The sequence below is a fragment of the Penicillium mononematosum genome, assembly GCF_028829835.1.
Source record: "Penicillium mononematosum strain IBT 11891 chromosome Unknown utg000005l:1.0-9366267.0:1.0-9372171.0, whole genome shotgun sequence".
In the NCBI taxonomy this organism is placed as follows: Eukaryota; Fungi; Ascomycota; class Eurotiomycetes; order Eurotiales; family Aspergillaceae; genus Penicillium; species Penicillium mononematosum.
The window spans coordinates 4,704,237-4,724,386 of record NW_026643275.1 but is presented as its reverse complement, the minus strand read 5'-3'; the positions used below and the strand labels follow the sequence as shown (position 1 = coordinate 4,724,386).

The 20,150-nt window shown below is 49.6% G+C and overlaps 11 protein-coding genes across 11 annotated transcripts; 6 read left to right on the top strand and 5 right to left on the bottom strand.

Annotated features, from left to right (window-relative positions):
* Positions 1-2,046: 2,046 nt before the first annotated feature.
* Positions 2,047-3,376, top strand: N7519_009951 (uncharacterized protein; the record flags this gene model as incomplete). The annotated part of the gene is made up of 3 exons (XM_057296724.1): positions 2,047-2,144; positions 2,201-3,224; positions 3,266-3,376. The coding sequence occupies 3 exons, from the start codon at positions 2,047-2,049 to the stop codon at positions 3,374-3,376; spliced, it is 1,233 nt and encodes a 410-aa protein (XP_057144606.1).
* A 206-nt stretch (positions 3,377-3,582) lies between these two features.
* On the top strand, positions 3,583-3,939 carry N7519_009950 (uncharacterized protein; the record flags this gene model as incomplete). Its single annotated transcript, XM_057296723.1, has 1 exon — positions 3,583-3,939. The coding sequence occupies one exon, from the start codon at positions 3,583-3,585 to the stop codon at positions 3,937-3,939; it is 357 nt and encodes a 118-aa protein (XP_057144605.1).
* A 552-nt stretch (positions 3,940-4,491) lies between these two features.
* N7519_009949 (copper chaperone CCS1) lies at positions 4,492-5,433 on the bottom strand (the record flags this gene model as incomplete). The annotated part of the gene is made up of 4 exons (XM_057296722.1): positions 4,492-5,018; positions 5,096-5,230; positions 5,281-5,353; positions 5,416-5,433. 4 exons carry the CDS (start codon positions 5,431-5,433, stop codon positions 4,492-4,494), a joined length of 753 nt encoding a protein of 250 aa, XP_057144604.1.
* Positions 5,434-5,672: 239 nt separating this feature from the next.
* N7519_009948 (uncharacterized protein) lies at positions 5,673-7,126 on the top strand (the record flags this gene model as incomplete). Its single annotated transcript, XM_057296721.1, has 2 exons — positions 5,673-6,205; positions 6,262-7,126. 2 exons carry the CDS (start codon positions 5,673-5,675, stop codon positions 7,124-7,126), a joined length of 1,398 nt encoding a protein of 465 aa, XP_057144603.1.
* A 400-nt stretch (positions 7,127-7,526) lies between these two features.
* N7519_009947 (RNA recognition motif domain-containing protein) lies at positions 7,527-8,570 on the top strand (the record flags this gene model as incomplete). Its single annotated transcript, XM_057296720.1, has 4 exons — positions 7,527-7,572; positions 7,631-7,791; positions 7,874-8,260; positions 8,319-8,570. 4 exons carry the CDS (start codon positions 7,527-7,529, stop codon positions 8,568-8,570), a joined length of 846 nt encoding a protein of 281 aa, XP_057144602.1.
* Positions 8,571-9,493: 923 nt separating this feature from the next.
* N7519_009946 (uncharacterized protein) lies at positions 9,494-11,058 on the bottom strand (the record flags this gene model as incomplete). Its single annotated transcript, XM_057296719.1, is given in 7 exon segments — positions 9,494-9,799; positions 9,850-9,927; positions 10,064-10,358; positions 10,421-10,531; positions 10,633-10,645; positions 10,656-10,836; positions 10,903-11,058. The coding sequence occupies 7 exon segments, from the start codon at positions 11,056-11,058 to the stop codon at positions 9,494-9,496; spliced, it is 1,140 nt and encodes a 379-aa protein (XP_057144601.1).
* A 1,149-nt stretch (positions 11,059-12,207) lies between these two features.
* On the top strand, positions 12,208-14,186 carry N7519_009945 (uncharacterized protein; the record flags this gene model as incomplete). The annotated part of the gene is given in 7 exon segments (XM_057296718.1): positions 12,208-12,256; positions 12,339-12,535; positions 12,546-12,593; positions 12,655-12,921; positions 13,014-13,218; positions 13,284-13,570; positions 13,581-14,186. Coding segments are annotated over 7 exon segments (1,659 nt in total), but the record flags the coding sequence as incomplete, so codon positions are not given.
* Positions 14,187-14,445: 259 nt separating this feature from the next.
* N7519_009944 (phosphatase YCH1) lies at positions 14,446-14,924 on the bottom strand (the record flags this gene model as incomplete). Its single annotated transcript, XM_057296717.1, has 2 exons — positions 14,446-14,756; positions 14,813-14,924. 2 exons carry the CDS (start codon positions 14,922-14,924, stop codon positions 14,446-14,448), a joined length of 423 nt encoding a protein of 140 aa, XP_057144599.1.
* A 309-nt stretch (positions 14,925-15,233) lies between these two features.
* Positions 15,234-15,869, top strand: N7519_009943 (mitochondrial 37S ribosomal protein bS21m; the record flags this gene model as incomplete). Its single annotated transcript, XM_057296716.1, has 1 exon — positions 15,234-15,869. The coding sequence occupies one exon, from the start codon at positions 15,234-15,236 to the stop codon at positions 15,867-15,869; it is 636 nt and encodes a 211-aa protein (XP_057144598.1).
* Positions 15,870-16,246: 377 nt separating this feature from the next.
* N7519_009942 (uncharacterized protein) lies at positions 16,247-17,594 on the bottom strand (the record flags this gene model as incomplete). Its single annotated transcript, XM_057296715.1, has 3 exons — positions 16,247-17,302; positions 17,355-17,367; positions 17,431-17,594. 3 exons carry the CDS (start codon positions 17,592-17,594, stop codon positions 16,247-16,249), a joined length of 1,233 nt encoding a protein of 410 aa, XP_057144597.1.
* A 341-nt stretch (positions 17,595-17,935) lies between these two features.
* N7519_009941 (glucose-6-phosphate isomerase) lies at positions 17,936-19,651 on the bottom strand (the record flags this gene model as incomplete). Its single annotated transcript, XM_057296714.1, has 2 exons — positions 17,936-19,097; positions 19,152-19,651. The coding sequence occupies 2 exons, from the start codon at positions 19,649-19,651 to the stop codon at positions 17,936-17,938; spliced, it is 1,662 nt and encodes a 553-aa protein (XP_057144596.1).
* Between the last annotated feature and the right edge of the window lie 499 nt (positions 19,652-20,150).

The following is a 20,150-nucleotide window of genomic DNA, read 5'->3' as shown; positions in this document are numbered from 1 at the left end:
ATCCTTCCCGTCTAGGCATAGACCTCTCATCCTTGTGCCAATCATGCCAAGTACTCTTATCATCTTGCAGTCTACATGGCTAAACCTTGTGTTCACATAACACCCCTGATTGGCAGCAATCCAAACCCCATGCCTTTCAATCAAGCTTTCTTGTCCTTGTCAGACGGGAGACGCCGATGTGCGTGAAGCTCGGCATCTGCAATGCTTCAGTACTTTATCTCTGATGGTTGTCCCCATCCCCGTGTTTGTGCGGGGGAATATCCACGGTACCCCGGATGTTCTCGGGTTGACCCTTGATAGTATATCCTGTATCTCTGACTTTTGACCATTCTTATCCCCACTCAAGTATATGGTTAATCCGGGAACAAGGCAGAGATTGCCGTTTGGGTTTCATTGGCGATCGCGGGTCAGATCTCTTGACAGATCCGATCATGTAAATTTGTTTCGATCTATGCTCGATTCTGTCTAGCGTGCTCAGCGCAAACCAAAAGCTCTTCATTGGCTTCGAGGCTGGGATGTTCAACCTAACATCGGATCGTATGTTGAGGCAAATCAAAGGGAGTTATGTTGGTATTCCCTTACAATACTTATTTTTCCTCCTGCCTACTCACCTTATCCAGACTAGATGTAAAGGGGCTTTCCAAAAGTTGGAGAAACCGTTGACCCATATCTCTGCTTCTGGCCGATACCTCAGTTCCTTTAGGATTGATCTGTCGTCTCTGTTGACTCTCCATGTGAGCAGCCCAAATCAACTTCCATCTATAGATTTGAAAGCTGGACTTCTCGCGCTTATTTGGACAAACCTATTTTACTGCTTATGCAGTGGCTTTACTAATTGTGTATACAACCATTGAACTTCCTAGATTTTGAACATCCCCCTATATTGCCTAAATCCATATATGTAGGCTACGATTGCTGTTTGTTTGTGCCTCTCCTCCCTTCAATAAGTGACTCATACATTCAGACAAAATATAGTGATGCACATTTACCCCTCGCAACTCACATATACTATAGAGAGAGCCTCCCGCCCCTCTACATGCCGCCGATGTGACTGGATTGATAGACTGGATTGGTACCCACCGTCTCGACGCATTGAAGCGACCAAAGAAAATACGAACATTATTGCTAGTCTTCTCATTCCACACCCATATATGATGCCAGTCATTCCTTTTGTCTCCTCTACCGCAACCTGCTGTTTGCCCATCCTGTCTAACGCTCAACGAACCCGCTCAACAACTGTACCCGAGACGAGCCAGTAATTGAGCTGCACACGGAAAGCTCCGAATGACCAGTATGACATTGGAAAATGATATCCATGGGGAGAATCAAAGAACGTTCCAATCATCGTTTATTATTACGATCTATAAGTGTTCTTTTCGGATCAGGGTCTGCATTTGGAAGAGAGCAGAGTATACACTACCTAGGTAAGGTGCAAGCCTGTTAGGCCTGGTATCTTGCACGTTTATCTTTGAATTTCTTTTTGGTCCCTGTCGCCGTCGCGTATACGGTCAGTTGCTATGGCGAACCCCTGCGGTCTAATCTGGGGGAGAGGCGTCGTTGCCTAGGTTGTAGGTTGCTCCAGGGCTGTCGCACTTGCTGTCGCGAGTTTGGTCACGTTGCCATGGCGAACCCTAGATTTAGTACTCGTATGAATAGAAGCCTATAGTTGTCTGCTCCTTTCCTTTCCTTCTTAGAGCCTATCAAAGTACTCGATCGTAGAAATTGAATAAAGCTGATAGTTCCCTGGCTAAGCTTATAACACAACCTACAACCTTTCAACGTATTCGTCCCATCAGTAAAGGCGGAGTATGCAGGTCGAGGGCAGGAGCGATCAATCTCGACCTTCGAATCACGCGTCCCTTCGACTTCAATCTCCTGACCTTGGGTAAACATCCAAGTCTGTTGTTTTCTTTTTCACTTTCTTTCATATCACATATTCAGGCGCTGGCATAATCGGTATCTATCTTCGCTGATCATTCACATCCTTTCATAATATCTCTTTGTGATTCGAACAGTTGGATAAGCGTCCAAAGCAATCTGAACAAAATGAGTCCCGTCAACCAGAAGACAGGCTCTCGCACCATACGTCGTCATTTATTCTCGCTATCGTCAGTCTTCCGCTCACAGGAAAGCAAGAGAGCTAGGTAATTACTTACAAAGAACAAATATGAAAGAGATATCCTGTTAACCAAGACAACAGTGTGGCTGCTGCAGTGCAGGAAGAGCCAACTTGCATGGAAAGAATCCATTACCCTGTGTTTAATCCCCTGGACCCTCGCCACAATCCAGAGATATCGACTCTGTCGTGGAATGCCCGTGAGCAACGAAATTCGTCTTCGGAATCGCGCAGTCCAATGGCATGGGTCCAATCAATCTCAAGACGCTCTCTCCATAGAGCACGGTCGGGTCTGATGGCACTGCGATCGGGATTTAGTCACCGTTCCAGTGAAGAAAGCAATACTGAGAAAGGTTTTGTTAGCCCCGTTGCTCTCAGGCGCGAAAGAGAACGCCATGGAGTCTCAACCGGAGCGTACACTTCAGAGACACAAGAAGACATGAACTTCGGCGCCGAACTATCTCGTATGGATCTCGCACCGCCTCCTCCATCGTCCCATACTGAAGTTGGGTCTCTTGTCCACGTCCCGTCTATCAACTCAATCCATGGCTCGTTCGCAACAGTCCCCGCATCTGCATCTACGTCCGGACTCTACGAATCTTCCAGTCGAGCTGTAAGTCATTCAGGGGCGGACTCGACTCATTCACAAGCCAACAACCATGATCTTGCCTTCCAATGTGCTGGGAGTGGAGAGTTGGAGGCGAATATGAATTCTGAGGACCACTTAGCTCACACCACGCCATCCACAGAAAACCATTTAGTGCGGCAGACATTGGACGTTGCAATCTCTACTGATGAAGAGATTAAAATGTCCACCCGCAAACTGGCAGATCCTCAGTCAGCTTGTGGAGAGCAACAAACAACAAATCTTCAACAGCAAAATACCAGTTCGGATACACAAACCAGTGATGAATCATCAAGCTCAATTCCCATCTCGAGACAGTCCTCCGCCGAAGTTCGATTTGCATTCCCGGGATATACCATGAGGCGCTCAACCAGTGGACGAGACAACATGGTAGTCCTAACCCCAGTCATCACATTGCCAACAGTGAAAACAGTCCCAACACCAGCCCTCACAGTTCCAGCCATAGTCAACACAGCCAACACAGTCCCGACCCCATTGAACACATAATCGCGCTCCATGAACAGGAAGAAGCCTCATACGCCTCTCAAGGCCCACTCGAACGCATTGTGCTTCAAGATGATACACACAGCAACATACCCCATACCATGAACAAGATGAAAGTCTCATACCTTTGATGCCCCGGCAAACCTCGATCACCAATTCCCAAGAGCCACAGCCATCCTATTATCCCAATCCCCTCAATTGCATCTCCAACCGGAATTTCGGCCAAAGATGGTCGTCTATCTTCGAAAGAACAAGCACACAACGGTCAAGTGTCGAAGATTATTCAAGCCATTACACATCCACCGATATCACATCGCGAGATGTCACATCAACCGAAATGACTTCAATGGAATCCGCGACGAACGATACATTTTCCCCATGGTCCCCGATCGACTCTGAGCTCCTTTTCCCGAGCCCAGTTGAGGATAGAAACGAATATTTCCTTGTTGACGGCAATAAAAGAAGCAGCCACTACCCTGACAGAGGAAATGAGCTAGTCAAATCCGAACAGCATACCACCAGCAACTGTGGTAATACTAGATACCCTCAAGAGCCAACTCAGGTGACTAGTCAAGGGATTATGTCCCTGCCGCTCCTTTCTGATGGCATCCCCAGTGCAGGATTTGATTTTGTGGAAGAGGATACGGACGACGAGTTTTATCCTGGAATTGTACAGCCACGACAGTTTTGGTGAAATTCTTCGCCAACAGTTTTCATGGCCTAAACTTTGTCCCCGTTGACCACAATGTATGTATTATTACTTACTCAGCTTTAGCAAAGCTAGTACGATGTTTTCACAATTCATTCTTCTTTTTTTTTGACATATTTTGCGTGGACCTCTTCTGCACCCTTTGTGCTATTGTTTTAATGTATAATGGCCCCCAGGCTGGAGAGTATCCCAGAACAAACGTAGTTACAGAGGAATATGGTTTCAAATGTGGAGAGTAGTACTCCATCTATGATTCTATATCTCTAGTTACCTATATGTCAATCTAACAATAAGAACACTAATAAGAAAATAAGAAGAGAAGAGGGTATGAGCACAATGCTAGCTGTTTGTTTGTTGTGATCTTTTATTAACGCAAGGTAAAATCATCTTGTCATTCATAACCTCATCTATACTTCATGGTATCACATATTTGAAGCTACATATATCGCTGAGCAATCGATCGGGCTAACATGTTCAAAAAGTGACAACATCACCAACATCAACACCACTCCTAATAAAGCCAAGACAAGAACTCACTTAAGCCATACCCAGGACAACCTGCTCCTGTCTCTCCTGCCAAACATTCTTACCCGAGCACGAGCAAACCATCTTATCATTATCCCACACACCCGCACTGCGCGCAATAACACCAACAAGGGTATTCTCATCCTCGCGCTTGAAAGGACCCTCCGTCCCCTTCGAGACAACCATACTCCGGCCAATAAGCTCCCAGATCGCCACAGGCCTGTCCATAAACACACTGCCACGGCCCTTATTGTCAACATCCACAGTGCCGAATATGCCTCGGCACTCCTTGGCCGGGGCTGCAGCATCAGCGCCAAGCACCTTGTTCTTCAGAGATTCCCAGATACCACCGGTAGACTCGGCACCGCGGGAGATATCTCCAGCTTCTCGAATAGTTGTCCAGTATTTGCCTGGCGCTAGGCCATTGATTGTGAGGTCGACGAGGGTCATGTTCGGGGAGACCTGGACCATGCGCGCGAGCCCGCGGATATTGTTTGAGACGGTCGTTGAGTGTGTTTCGAGAATGCAAACGGCGGAACCTGTTTATGGTATATATTAGTTGGCATTGCTCATGTGTGTCGCGTATGACAGTAATTGGGAACCAAGGATTCCGTACTGTTTGTAGTGCCACTGCCGCGGAGGATGGCATCGCGGCCGGTGCTTTCGATCGCGGTTACGATGGAGCTAGGAGGAGCGGTGCCTTCGACTAAGACTAGCTGGTCTTTGAGGTTTGCTTCAACCTTATTGATTCCTGTCGCGGGGTCAGCTGCTGGGTGTGGAATGTTCCAGTGAGATGTTTACCTTCCAGGCTGTTCAGAGAGCTGGAGACAGACTTCACGCAGCCTTCGCAGGTCATTGGGACCGAGAAGGTCGTCTAGACATGAGAATCGCATTAGTCTTGGGAGTTTGTGAGTCATGTTGCTCAGACAGGCTGACCTGGAATGGTTCGATCATGGCGGGGAAGAGACAGATGCGAAATCGGTGGCAAGTATAGGAGTATGTGTACAAGCAAACGCGAAGGATATAAAGTGAAATAGAGATAGATAATATTTCAGAAGAGAAAGATCCGAAGGCTAGAAGATGTGCAATGGGCTATACAAATTCAAGGCGGGGCGTTGGATTTCAAATCGAACTCGGCTTCTGCCGAAACGTCATTCCCGAACTTCTCTCTTTTCAACATTCCCTCAAGGAAAATGTCATCCAGATGGGCAAATGACGACCCAGAAACAGAGGCAATTATCGCGCAACAAAAACGCGAGAAAGAACTGAAAAAACGCGCCAAAGCAGAGAAACAGCGACTTGAAGATGCCAACAAAGCTCAAGCTCGGGATGCTAAAGCCAATGCCGAGCTAGGTCCCCCGACAAAGCGACGAAGACTCTCCAACGACCCCGATGCCCGTCCAGATGATGCCGAATTGGTGAAGATCCAGAAGGAGCAGCAGAAACAGTCGACCATACTACGCTTTCCGATTGGAGAATGGGGGCCCTGCAGGCATGTGGACAACTTCGAACGATTGAACCACATTGAAGAGGGCTCGTATGGGTGGGTTTCACGCGCAAAGGACATTTCCACGGGCGAAATTGTCGCGCTGAAGAAGCTCAAGCTGGATAACTCGCCGGACGGGTTCCCAGTCACTGGGCTCCGGGAAATCCAGACACTTTTGGAGGCGCGACATCAAAATGTCGTTTACTTGCGGGAAGTAGTAATGGGAAATAAAATGGACGAGTGAGTTATCTGTGACGGGCTCTATATTACACATACTAACCAATTGGTCCCGGCAGTGTATTCCTAGTGATGGATTTCCACGAACACGACCTCAAAGCCCTACTTGACGAGATGCGCGAGCCCTTCCTTCCTTCGGAAATCAAGACCGTCCTGCTGCAAGTGGTTGGAGGACTCGAATTCCTACACTCACAGTGGATCATGCACCGCGACCTCAAAACCTCCAACCTATTAATGAACAATCGCGGCGAACTTAAGATCGCCGACTTTGGCATGGCCCGCTACTTCGGCGATCCACCTCCCAAGCTCACACAGCTCGTTGTGACACTCTGGTACCGCGCGCCGGAGTTGCTCCTCGGCGCGGACAAGTACGGCACGGAGATCGACATGTGGAGCATCGGCTGTATCTTCGGCGAGCTGCTCACCAAGGAGCCTCTCTTACAGGGCAAGAACGAAGTGGACCAGGTGTCCAAGATCTTTGCCTTGACCGGGCCACCAAACTCTGAAACATGGCCTGGATTCCGTTCATTGCCCAATGCCAAGTCCTTGCGGCTCCCGTCAACATCGGCACCTTCTTCGGCCGGCAACCCGCCTCTGCTGCCTCGCTCCCAGTTCCCTTATCTTACCAATGCGGGCTTGAGTCTTATGTCAAGCTTGCTGGCGCTGAATCCCGCCTCCCGTCCTACGGCAAGACAGTGCCTCGATCACAAATATTTCAAGGAAGATCCGCGTCCGAAACCGCGAGAGATGTTCCCCACGTTCCCATCCAAGGCTGGTATGGAGAAACGGAGGCGTCACCACACGCCTGAGGCTCCTAAACGGGGCCAGGAAGCACCCGAGCTGGACTTTGCGGGTGTATTTGGAGGTGCTCCGGGTGGAGATACCGGTGAAGTAGGGGCTGGATTTAGTCTTCGCTTGGGATAACTGCTTTTAATCATAAGAGTAAATAATACCATTTTATTTTTGGCTTCATTGTCTGCATTTGGGTTGATCTACATTGTACAATATTAAGTCAGAGATATGCTCCGTACCTGTTTTAGGTCACCCTCAAGTTTTCAATCAGGTAGAATTTAACATCGGTATATTTCAGAAAACACAATTGAATAACATAGAAAATATAAACAAGCGCTAATGGCTACATATGTGCCCAGGTGGCTATGTAGACATGTAATCAAGGAGCTGCGGCCAGGGTTGATAGCTCGGCCCCAAAGCTGACCGGCGCCCCAAGCCTCTTTTCTTCTTCAACCTCTCCACGCATTGTCGCTTATTCTGAATTCATTTCTTCTACTTTCTTCTATTAATTTGTCTAATCTATATTCTTGCGATGGCGACCAAGCAACCCGTCTCGTTCGACGCCATCATCCAGGCTGGTAATCATTCTCCAACCACCCGACAACACCTAGCAAAATCTGACTGTTTCCTCCCCAGACCGTCAAAAAAAGAAGCATGAGGAGCTCGCAAACCAACTCCTTGGAAAGAACCGCAGATCAAGCGCGCCAGGCTCAGGCTCTGGCGCCGGCAAAAAAACGCAGAACAAATTACAGAATGCAAAGCCTGGAAACTTAGCAAGCAGGATCGGAGTAACCAAGGTAAGAACAATTCCGCCATGCGATCATGAATGCGATTACCATTGGAGAACACTCTTTGACAATCTCTCGCGGCGACATCTAGCGCTCTCCGTCAGCGACCGTGCAACCCACCACGAACAACAATCGGACACGCGGCAAACCTGGCAAGAAGGATCGCGTGAATGCAGATCAGGTCCGGGCAGCTTTCCAGACCGAGAACGGCCAAGGGAACGTGCGATCAGGAAATTTCGGGCTCAGCGGCCGTGGGGGCAACCTGAGCATTAAGGGTGCCTCGGGACCATTCTATGTCGTCGGAAGGAACTTTGCGCCTGGGACAACAGCTGCCGACATCCAGTCTGCTCTTGAGCCCATAACAGGTCCCATGCTCAGCTGCCAAATAGTAGTAAGCCAGCCGAGCGTTGTTGCGGAATTTGCATATGCAGAGAAGACGGCTGCAGAGCTGGTCGTTGCCAATTTCCACAACCAGAGGGTAAATGCTGTTCCCGACTAATAATATCGCCGTATGAATGCTGACTCGTGCTCTCTAGGCTGACGGGAGACTGCTCACAATGACCCTTAAATCGCCGAAAGCCGCATCCCACCACGATCCCTTCACTGCACTCCGGGCACAAGCTGACCAGGAACGACTCCGAGCCCGTCGTGGCCCGGGCCATGTGAATGACCTCCTAGATGAGGACCAAGGAAACTCGCAGACTGGACTCTACAGCGATGAGATGATGGTTGATGCGCCGGCGCGGAATACCCCGAAGAACCAGAACCAACGGAGATGGCGTCGTTGAACACCCAAGCCTGAGCATGATAACTTGAGGTTGGCTAGCGTTGTTGGTGTAAGGAGTATTCAGTGTGCGAAATGGTCGTGGAGATCATGCTTCTTCTTGCACTCATGAAATGTATGATATGGTCACAGCAGTTTATGGACATTTTTTAGCATCGGAGCACACTTTTGCAACAGATAGCGGCGAACTGGACAAATCGGACAGAATATTAATGTTTCTATTAAGGGTTTTTCTTCTACGTGCAGGTTGATTTGTACCCATGCTACGGTGTTGCCTGTTGCTCCTCGCCACTTGCTTATTTACCTGCGTCGAAAGAATATAAAAAGTGAAGGTATACGTAGAAGCAGCGGTAGCATTGGTAGTAGTATGTAATTTCCGACAATGCCCCAAGCTTGGGCCAAGCCATCACGCCTTCTGATCAAACCGAGAAGCTCCAAAAAAGGGGGGAAAATGTCCATACAACTAGGCATCTAGAGAGCGTACCTAAGAATCTACTAAAAAGACCACTAAAAAGACATGTAAAAAGACTATCGGAGAAGACTACCTGGGAAGACCATTAAGAATGGGTATAAGCGGCTGACTATTCTTATTATAGAATTCCAAGGTTGGGATATTGTAGAAATTGACCCTGTAGGAGTTACTATTGACAATATGACGGCTATGTACTGTCGTAGACACAAGGACTAGACACAACCGGGAACCAATCTCCATCTGCCCATGCATTGCCAACCTCCCTGAGAAAAATGGCTTGATCACGTTGTAGGATCAACGGGTGGTGGTATTGCGTATGCTGGGTTGCAAGGGGTGCATTTGCCAAAATTTCTTCAACATCAGTTCCCACGTACATAGTGTTGGTGTTGTTAGGCATACTCAAACAATATAACATATGGTGAAGCCATATACCCGACAGCCGCATGGATGAAGGACTATTGGGGGGGGTCATTGCCTATACAGGCTAGAACATTGATCCAGCGGGGGAGCATGGGCTGATCATCATGGAAGATATTGACTTGCACTACCACACTTTTCGCCGGCACGACACCAGCCGCCGTGGACATGCTCGTTACAGAAGTGACAGGCAGGGGGCAACCACTCAGGTTTTCAAGGAATTCTTGATCGGATGGGTAAATCTTCATTGCCGCAGAACCGGTATCCTCCAGAACAGAGAGGGCCATGGTGTGTTGCCATGTGTTTGAGGCCCAAGTGGAAGGATTCCGCATCGACACCGTAATCTGGTTCATGTTAGCATTCGGTCTCAACTTTTTCACCTAGAAAGTCATACCATATGCATGGAGTACCGCGGATTCGAGGGGGACACACACATGAACAGGTACATCGGTTCCGGTTTCTGGTCGTCCACCTATGAATGTCGAGGTCAGTGTTAGTGCTGTATATGGATATGCCTACGTCTTCATGACGGACTAGCTTGATAAATAGGAAGCCTACGTTTAGAAATATAGGAAACATGGCTCAGATCTTTCTCATGTCCGACTCACCCCTTCAACCCAAACACCACGATGGCCATACTCCTTACTAATAGCGAGGAATTCGTCCATTTCCATCTTCTTAGGGCCAGCAATCATCTTCCCGTGTGCCCAGTAAGTCACTGAGCCAGGATCATCATTCCAGACAAGGTCCCCAGAACGGTAGGCGGCCATGATGGCTATCACGTTAGGGGTACTCCCAGTGTCGTCTCCAGTCTCATCAAGGCTCTTTTTGATCATTTGTAGAGAGTCAAGGCGCTGAACGACTTCCCAGCTAAGACCGGGGGGCTCGGAGTTGATCATATCTCTATAAAAGAGCAGTTAGTCAGTTCCATGAGACATAATAGTATAGAATGAGGGTTTCCTTACATCCGTCTCTGCTTCACCTTTTGGTACATTACCAACTTACTTTCCCAAATGACGGGCATGATTCCCTCATCGATGCGCCTGTGACATCTTTCAATCATGCTGTCGACATCACTATTATAATAAGACCGTTAGCAAAGCGTTTCAATTTCACTTCACTTTCACTTCACTTCCAACTCATTTTCACCTCTAAAGAAATCTGGCACAGGACTTACTCCTCAGCAATGTCTCAGGTCACATGAAGTCCATCCTTCAGGTATGTCGGCAGGATTGGTTATAGGCACATCACGGTGTCCCCATTCTTTCGGTGGTGCAAAGGTCTGATAACTTCCTTCAGGGAAGTTAGGAAGACGTAGCGCGTCCCCACGCTTGAGGTGGCTGTTCGCAAATGCAACGTGGGGCAGGATTTCATCTTGCTTCTTTTTCAAGAGGTCATGTGTAAGTAATTTATATCGACGGCACAAGATTCAAGGGGATACTAATACCTGCTTCCCTTTTCCTTTCTTTGCAGCAGGCTTGGCTTTGGGAGCACGACTCGAGCTGGCCTCAGAACCCTTTGATCCCTTAGTTCGCTTCTCGTCCATGGGAAGACCAGGCAGAAGGTCCTCAGCGGGCTTTCTTTTCTGACGAGTGGTAGGCATTTTGAATTAATGCCACGATGGGTTATTGATGAAGAGGGGAGTGAGAAAAGTGGTGGATACTAACTAAGATGAGAGATAGAAAAGAGAGAGGATTGATTTTTGACGGCTTCTATAACTTGATACATTGACCTTCGTCTGTTGTCAAACAAAGGGAACTGCAAAAAAAGGCAAACTTGGTAGCAATGTAATCCAGATATCAGCACCAAACAGAGAAACTTGAGGACTTCAACAGGGCGAAGCTCACTGACGTATATCATATTGCATTGCTGTAGGGGTACGAGGGGAAAATATAAGTGATCGTAAGAATTCCATGATGGCAGCCTCAAATGACAGGGTAGGTACGATTGGCGAGCCTGGAAGGAAGGAACGAACTATCTAGGTACTTGGCGTGACTTCCCACGTGCGTCGACAGGAATATGACCTCAGGGAAAGAGCGATCCTCGAGTATATTTTGATAGACGGAGTTCTACGGTTCTATAAAGGAGGTGTGATCAACCTAAGTCAAATAATATCCATGGATAGATGCTGATGATAATCTCTACCTACTGCCATGGGGCTCATCTATAAGCGCAAGCCCATAATAACCGTGAAAGTGAACTGCATAACCTGGCTAAGACACTGCAAAGCTAATATCCGGCAAAAATCTTCCAACTTTGGCGTGGCTCATGATTGAGCTTCTTAAGGAAGCTCTAGGCCAGGGTGTCATGATAAAATGGACGTGGTAAGAAAAAAGAAAACTTCCTTTCCAATACAACTACACGGCATTAGCCTAATGTGACCCTTGTTGGAGAGACTTGAGAACGCCACAACATCTATCAAGGATATAAACGGGTCTTCCGACAGGCGTGGGATTATAGTCAGTCATGTTCCGTTGCTTGTCTTTAACAAACCAATCAATGAAGAGCTCAAGTGCCCAGTCTTTCATATTGATTCAAGGCACGATATTATTTGAAACATTGCAGGTAATCTGGAGCTTTGTGCTGGATTCGGAGTGCCAGATAAACTGCATTAGGTAGAACCAGACAGCATTCTCATGACAGCCAAATCTGCTCAATCGCTACTAGATCGAATAATCCAGTATACTGCATATTACTAGTGGCCACAGCCACCTAAACCGCTCCATGCTTGTTTAATGTTCTAGTTTTTTAGGGCTTGAGATCGCTGAGCCATACCATCTTGGGACTAGCGGCTGATAGCAGTCCGATAAGGATGTGATCACGTGTAGTGGAGCTTCCGCGGAGAGATTGAGAGAAACATCTCGACTTGGCGCGACGCAATAGAACGAGTGTTCGGGGCCCAGACGTTCTGTTTGCCTGCCGTGAAAAGCTCGGTTATTGTATATCTGGCAGCACAAACAAATATCACCACTCAACCCCAAGCCAAGGATGAACCAAACCACAAGGCGCGTAGCGTCGCATATCCTCCGCAGACCTCGCAACGCAGTACTTCCGAGATTCCCAGGAAGATGGAACTCCACGTTTGAACAGAGAGAATGGTCCACACCGCTAGCAAAAACATTGGCCAATGTCATGAAGGTACTTCTGCACTTCGCATTACCTGTATGTACACTTTCGCTGATCAACCACTTCCAATTAGGTCACTGGTCCTGTACCAATCGCGGCATTCATGCGCCAGGTTTTGACTTCCCCAGATGGCGGATATTATACAACTCGAGGAGAGGGTGGAGGTGTCTTTGGCAAACATGGCGACTTCGTCACGTCGCCTGAGATCTCGCAGGTCTTCGGAGAATTGATCGGTATATGGACTATCGCGGAGTGGATGGCGCAGGGGCGGGCGAGGAGTGGTGTTCAGCTGATGGAGGTTGGCCCAGGAAAAGGAACTTTGATGGATGATATGCTACGGGTGAGTGGTTGCACTTATGCCTATCTTCCTTCCTGAAAAAAAGAAAAGGACAAGAAGCTCATTGGACGGACCACGTTTTCTATAACCAACAGACTTTCCGGAACTTCAAGAGCTTCTCTTCGAGTGTTGAAGCTATTTATCTTGTGGAAGCTAGCGGAACTCTCAGAGAAGTGCAGAAGCGGCTGCTGTGCGGCGAGGAGGCAGTGATGGAGGAGACGGATATCGGACACCGGAGTGTGTGCAAGTACTTTGATGTACCCATTGTCTGGGTGGAGGATATTCGCCTTCTGCCGCATGGTGAGTGGTGATCTTACGTCAGCCAACTGTTTGTCTTATACTGATCAAAAACATCGGTAATACAGAGGAAGGCAAAACACCCTTCATCTTCGCACATGAATTCTTCGACGCACTTCCAATCCATGCATTTGAATCTGTTCCGCCATCTCCAGAGAATGAGCAGGCCAACGCGCCACGAACGATCATGACTCCCACCGGCCCAGCAGAACTACATAATCCGCCCAAGCCCGCCAACACCCCGCAATGGCGTGAGCTAATGGTGACCTTAAATCCCAAAGCAGTCGAAGAGAACATAAAAGGAGAGCCTGAGTTCCAATTGACCAAGGCCAAAGCTTCCACGCCGTCATCACTAGTGATTCCAGAGATCTCTCAGCGTTATCGAGCACTCAAGTCGCGGCCAGGCTCGACTATCGAGATCAGCCCCGAGAGCCGAATTTATGCTGCAGACTTTGCACGCCGTATCGGTGGCGACTCTGCCTCTGCACTTGCTGCGAAAAAAGAGCTCTGCTTCTAGCCCGCCCCCGTCATCACAGAAGAAGACTCCGTCTGGCGCAGCCCTAATCATGGACTACGGGACATTGTCAACCATCCCCATCAACTCTTTGCGCGGAATCAAAAGCCACGAGAAAGTGGCACCACTTTCTGAACCAGGGCGAGTGGATGTCAGTGCGGATGTGGATTTCACTTCGCTGGCTGAAGCAGCCATCGAAGGCAGCGACGGCGTCGAGGTTCACGGGCCTGTTGAACAGGGTGACTTCCTCGGTGCCATGGGTATTGAAGAGCGCATGCGGCAGCTTCTCCGTAAGGTGCCAGATGAAGAGCACAAGAAGACACTAGAGACCGCCTGGAAGCGATTGGTTGAGAAGGATGGCGGGTCAATGGGACAGATCTACAAGGTCATGGCCATTGTACCTGAGAATGGAGGAAAGAGACCGCCAGTCGGTTTCGGGGGCGGCATCCAAATGTAGATCGGCGAGTATATTCCTCTTGTGATATAATAGACTGGGGCGTAGACCATCTCATGTACAATAATTTCATCGTCCATCAAATTAAATAACATGGACTTACCCAACGTACAGAAACAACCAAACAGAGGTGCTCGGCTCCAACCTCCCACAATAATAAAAAGTAAAAGATGAAAACTATCAATGCATCTAAGTGGTATATATCCTATCAAGTTCGTTAAATCTCATGAAAAAAGGCAGATGCATAAAGTCAAGGCCCAGCTCAATATTCCTCCCAGATATCCGCAGCATACGCCTCGGTCAACTTAGTATCATTGCCATACTTCTGCTGCCATTCCACAAACCCTCCCTCGAGCACAAATACTTGCTGCTTCTGGTTCTCTTCCGCGCCAAGGGCGTTCTCACGCTCGCGCGCATAGCGAAGGGCAGCAGAGGGACCACGTTGCTGGCTGAGTGCACAGTGGAATACAACCGTTTTCTTGTCTTTCAGAGTGCGAATAAGCTCAGGCATGCGCACGTCCAGCGTTGACGTGGGGACCCAAGTTGATGAGTGGATATGGCCACCAACATGGTCTGCTTCAACTGTTAACTGGTGGTCTTGGGCTATATAGTAAAAGAATAGCGTTTACCTGAGTCCCGGACGTCGATGATGGCAAGGTTGCTTGATGCGCCGTTTGAGAGCATGGCCGCTAGAACATCGCGGCCCATGCGGGGAAGAGTCGCGATTGTGACGGATGACATTCCTTTTTTGGCAGAATCTCAAAAGTTTTGTATATGAAGAAAGTTATTCAAATTTAAATGGGAGAAATAATTGTACTTCACGAGATTTGCACGTGTGATATTCACGATCTCTAGAAAATGCCCCAAAAGCATGTGGCACGTGACCTACAATTTCCTTTCCAATCGGGGACGATGATTTTCCGTCACGGCAACTTCGAGCACCTCCGACCCAGCGCGCCCACCTCGATCAAGCTTTCACTCCAAAGCCCAGGAGACAATCCGATTCACCCGCATAGACCTGCTTCTTCAACACGAGCGAGTCCAATCAAAATGGACTTCCGCCTCCTGGCCCGCAGCCTCCGCGCCAGGCCAACACCATGGCTCCAACAGCAGACCCAGCTGCACCGCGTCGCCTCCCTCGCAAACGGCGTGCGCTACAATTCCTCAACCTCATCACCAAGCACACCCTTCAAACCCACATCTCCCACCGACCAGCCAAGCACAGCCCCCGAGGCCGCAAAACAAGCCCAAAAGCCGGTCTCCGACTTCGACGACATCCTCAGCAGACTCGAACTCAACAAGCCCCGAGAGGTATCAAGCAACCAGCGCCGGATCTTCTCAGACTCGCTTTCCCGGGCTGTCGGCGAAGGTGCACAGAGCAGCTACCGGGCGCGGTCGAGGGCACCTCTACCTACACGCAAGGTCGAGCTGAAGCTTGGGCCGACGCTTGGTCGACAGGTTCATGTTGAGCCTGAGCGTGGTACTGATCTCGGTGGTGCGCTGCGCAAGCTTCAGGCTACTCTTTCGCAGAATAGCGTTCGGCAGGATGTCAACCAGCAGAAGTTCCATGTGCGGAAGGGTATGGTGCGCAAGCAGAAGAAGATGATGCGGTGGAAGAAGCTGTTCAAGTTCTCGTTCCAGGGGACTGTGAAGAAGATTCAGCGTATGCAGGCGCAGGGTTGGTAGTTTTATGCTGCTTCTTGCTTTGGGATTTTGTGCTGCGGCTTGTCCACTCGGCTTGTATGTATATACTGAAGAGACTGGTGCGGGTGATGGACTGAGTGGGCATGGTGGCATTGGCCTGAAAAATGGTGTTTTCTTTTGTTACTTGTACAACTATTATCCAGGTACTTGGTTTTTCTGTTGAAATTTGGCTCTTGCATTAGATATGGAATGCATCGGATTTGTTTGACTCGATCACTTGGGATATAGCATCATGATATGTAGACAACTAGCTTTTTTGCTAGCGGCCAATTCTGCCTCTCAAGTTAGGTACACTGTACGTCGTAAGCGGCAATTTATATGTGCCCAGGCTATACGCCCATTCCTCTCAGTTCCTCATATCAATCCCTCTTCCCACTTGGGAACCCATATCCACCTCCAATCCCGTTCAAATTGCCATTACCATTAGGAGGGCCAGAGTAACCGCCATACCCATTATTCTTCCCCCCATTGCCAAAGGTGACACTAGAGCCCTTCACTCCACGCGCGGGAGTCCCGCCCAAAAGCCCGTCTCCATGCCAGGCGGTTCGTCCACGTCCACGCGCACCATTGCGCTCCCAGTACAATGCAACTAAAGCGCCAACAGAAGCCGCCATAACAAAGAACACAAGCTTAGAAAAGAAAGACCCAGAGCTCTTCCCAGACCCAGTCGCCAAAGCCAGCCACGACTCCAAAGCAGGCCGCGTCGGCCACCCGATACTAGCACCGCCCTCCAACCAGGCTACGTGGAAAGAGAAGGTAAGTGGCTCCCCACGCACAACCTTAGTGCCATGCCCAGCAGTCCAAGGCTCGCGCGCCGCCTGAGCAAGAGCAACAGGTTCCTCGTCCTCGTCGAGCTTGGCATTCTTCCCGGTATTGTCGAACTCGGGAGTCGAGTATGCAATACCGCCAACTGCAAAACCAGGCTGTCCAGACTGGCCGCCGCGGGTCTTGGTGTTTTGTTCTGCAGCCGCGTCCGAGGCCATGTTGTGCATGACGACGTTCATATCCGTCCAGATGTGCAAGTGGCTCAGCTGGAGTGTACCCTGCAGTGCAATTGTGAGTGGCGTAAAGGGTGGCCCGTTGTCGGCTAGTGCGGAGAGGGTGTCTGCTTCTCCGGACTTCTGGTCTGAGTCTTTGTCCGCGTGCTCTGCTGCGCCGCCAGATGGTGTTAGCGGCGCTGTTGGCACGCGGCAGCTCATTGGTACGTCGGCGTGGACGTAGAACTCGAGGAGATGGTAGAGCTCATCGGAGAGGGAGTCGATGGTGCATGTTATCGTTTCGGAGACGCCGTAGTGGAGAGAGAGAGGGCGGGCGGTTTCATTGCAGGTCACGAAGGGGACGTATTGGAGTTTGCCGAGACTGTCAGTGACCTGGATGTTTTCGCGGTTGTTATTAGCCTCCTGCTTTTCTGTAATCTGCGCTACTGTCTTCGTGTCAGGAGACGGTAGGCGGGCTGGTGGCGCTTACATGTTCTCCTTCCCTGTAGGTGTAGAACAAGCAATGGTTAGCCAGGCTCTAGAGGTTGATTGAAGAGTAGTCTTACATGGTTCGGTTCAGACATGACACTGGGATGTCCTCTCTCAACTTGTATCCCTCGCTGTTGTCGTTGGTATTCCCCGCAAGTGCGCTGGTTGGCCACAATGCGCCTGTCAAAGACAGCAACGCCACTGCTGCAGAAGACAGGCTCAATTGGTGTACAGGAGACATTGTTGCTTTTTTCCCCAATAATTGTACGAGAATAGCCGCCCCGTCGGCAATTTTCCAGAGTTCGAGGATAGGAGTCAAGAACGGAGGTCTACCGCGTTGCGGAGTTGCGGACAACAAAGCGGGTTTCCCCTTGCTGCTGCTTCCAACCACCTCGGTTCTTCCCAGTTGCATCATTCTAAGCCCAAAGGTCTCTATTCTACAAAGTGATTCCCAATCTATAAGACTACTTAACGAAAATTTGAAGAGTCATTCATTTCTTTTCAAACCAAGAGAAATATGTGGAAAATCATTGCTCGTTAAGACTTCACATCCCACAGTGCTTCGTATAAGACTAAAACACTCTAAGACAGCTTGGCCTTCTGCTTGAAAGCAAGCAAGAGACCACTGGTCGAGCTGTCGTGATCAGCACCCGCACCCTCGGTCTCCAACTCGCTCTGGATGTTCTTCGCAAGGGCCTTGCCCAACTCGACACCCCACTGGTCGAACGAGTTGATGTTCCAAATGGCACCCTCGGTGAAGGTGACGTGCTCGTAGTAAGTGATCAAAGCACCCAGAGTAGAGGGGGTGATCTTCTGGGCCAAAATAGAGGTGGTGGGACGGTTGCCCAAGAAGGTCTTGTGAGCAACGAGCTCCTCGGCGGCGCCCTCGGCCTTGACCTGAGCAGGGGTCTTTCCAACCATCAGAGCCTCGGATTGAGCGAGGAAGTTAGCAGCCAGCATGCGCTGGTGCTTGCCACCTTCGACGGGGTTGTGCGACTCAGCCGCCATCAAGAAATCAGCAGGGATGAGCTTGGTACCCTGGTGCAGAAGCTGGAAGAAGCTGTGCTGCGCGTTCGTGGCAGGTTCACCGAACAGGATGGGTCCGGTGGTGTACTTGACGTATTCACCGGTGCGAGTGATGGCCTTTCCGTTGCTCTCCATGGACAGCTGCTGCAGGTAGGCGGGGAAGCGGTGCAGGTACTGATCGAAGGGAGCGACCAGGTGGGTTTGAGCGCCGAAGAAGTCGCTGTACCAGACACTCAGCAAACCACCAAGAGCGGGGATGTTCTTCTCAAGGGGTGTTTCCCGGAAGTGCTTGTCCATGGCCTGGGCACCAGCCAGGAACTGGTGGAAGTTGTCGTAACCAATGTACAGAGCGACAGACAGGCCAATGGCACTCCATACGGAGTAACGTCCACCCACCCACGATTCAAATCCGAACATGTTCTTGGCGTCAATGCCAAACTTGGTGACCTCGGACTCGTTGGTCGACAGGGCCACGAAGTGCTTAGCAATGTGTGAATCTTCCTTAGCAGACTTGAGGAACCAAGACTTGGCAGTGTTGGCGTTGGTAGTGGTCTCGGCGGTAGTGAAGGTCTTGGAGGCAATCAGGAAAAGGGTGGTCTCCGGGTCGGAGTCCTTGAGCGCTTCGGCGATGTGGGTGCCGTCGATGTTGGAGACGAAGTGAAGCTTCATGTCGGGGTGGCCGTAAGGCTTGAGAGCCTCGGTGACCATTACAGGGCCACTAGGTGCAGATGTCAGCTACAATTCCTGATTAAACAAGGACAGGAAAGCTTACAGATCAGAACCACCGATACCAATGTTGATGATGGTGTTGATCTTCTTGCCGGTGTAACCCTTCCACTCGCCGCTGCGGACCTGCTCGGAGAACTCCTTCATGTGCTCCAGCACGGAGTTGACGTCCTCAACAACGCTTTTGCCATCAACCTGCATGGGCTCATTGGCAACATTGCGCAGAGCAGCGTGGTAGACAGCGCGGTCCTCGGTGAAGTTGATGTGCTCACCACGGAACATGGCATCACGGAGCTCCTCAAGGTTGGCCTCCTTGGCGAGCTTGACCAAAAGAGAGACAGTCTCCTGGGTCAGGAAGTTCTTGGAGAAATCGAAGAGGACCTCCGTGTTGTCCACGGTGTTGGCGAACTTGTGGCTGAAGTTCTCGAAGCGCTTGGGGTCCTTCTGGAACTGATCCTTGAGAACTAGGTTGCGTCCCAACGTGGTGTGGTGCTCCTGGAGCTCCTTCCAGGCAGGAAGGTCGCTGGTTTGCGAAAAGCCGGGCATGATGACGATGAGGGGTTCTATGGGCAAGAGGGTCAGCGTGGGGCAGGGATATAAAGCCAATGTTGAGGCAAAGTCAGGTTCAGGATATATAAAAGACTTATAAACGTACTTGGAAGGTAAATGGGGTGACAGAGAAGAGTGAAGAAAACAAAAAAAAAGGTTGGAAAACGAATGGCGTCAGTTGCATCCGGCGCGTTGAGGTCCGAGGGGTCGTGGGGCAACATCATCATTGCCGCATTCGGCTGTTGTTTTACTTATTTTGCCTATTTTTGCCTATTTTACTTGTTTTTCATTTAATTTAGTTCACTGCTATTATTGTTTTCATTGGCGCTTTTCAATTATTATTTCTCCTTTTGTTCTCCGAAGGTACTGAAATATGTATACCCGGTATACCAATTCGGCCTATAGTCTCATACTCCGTAGGCTATTGCTTTTACTCTTCTGGGCCCGGACCAATTCGAATCCAGAACGCTTTCTTGTATATCGGGCTATTGGAAAT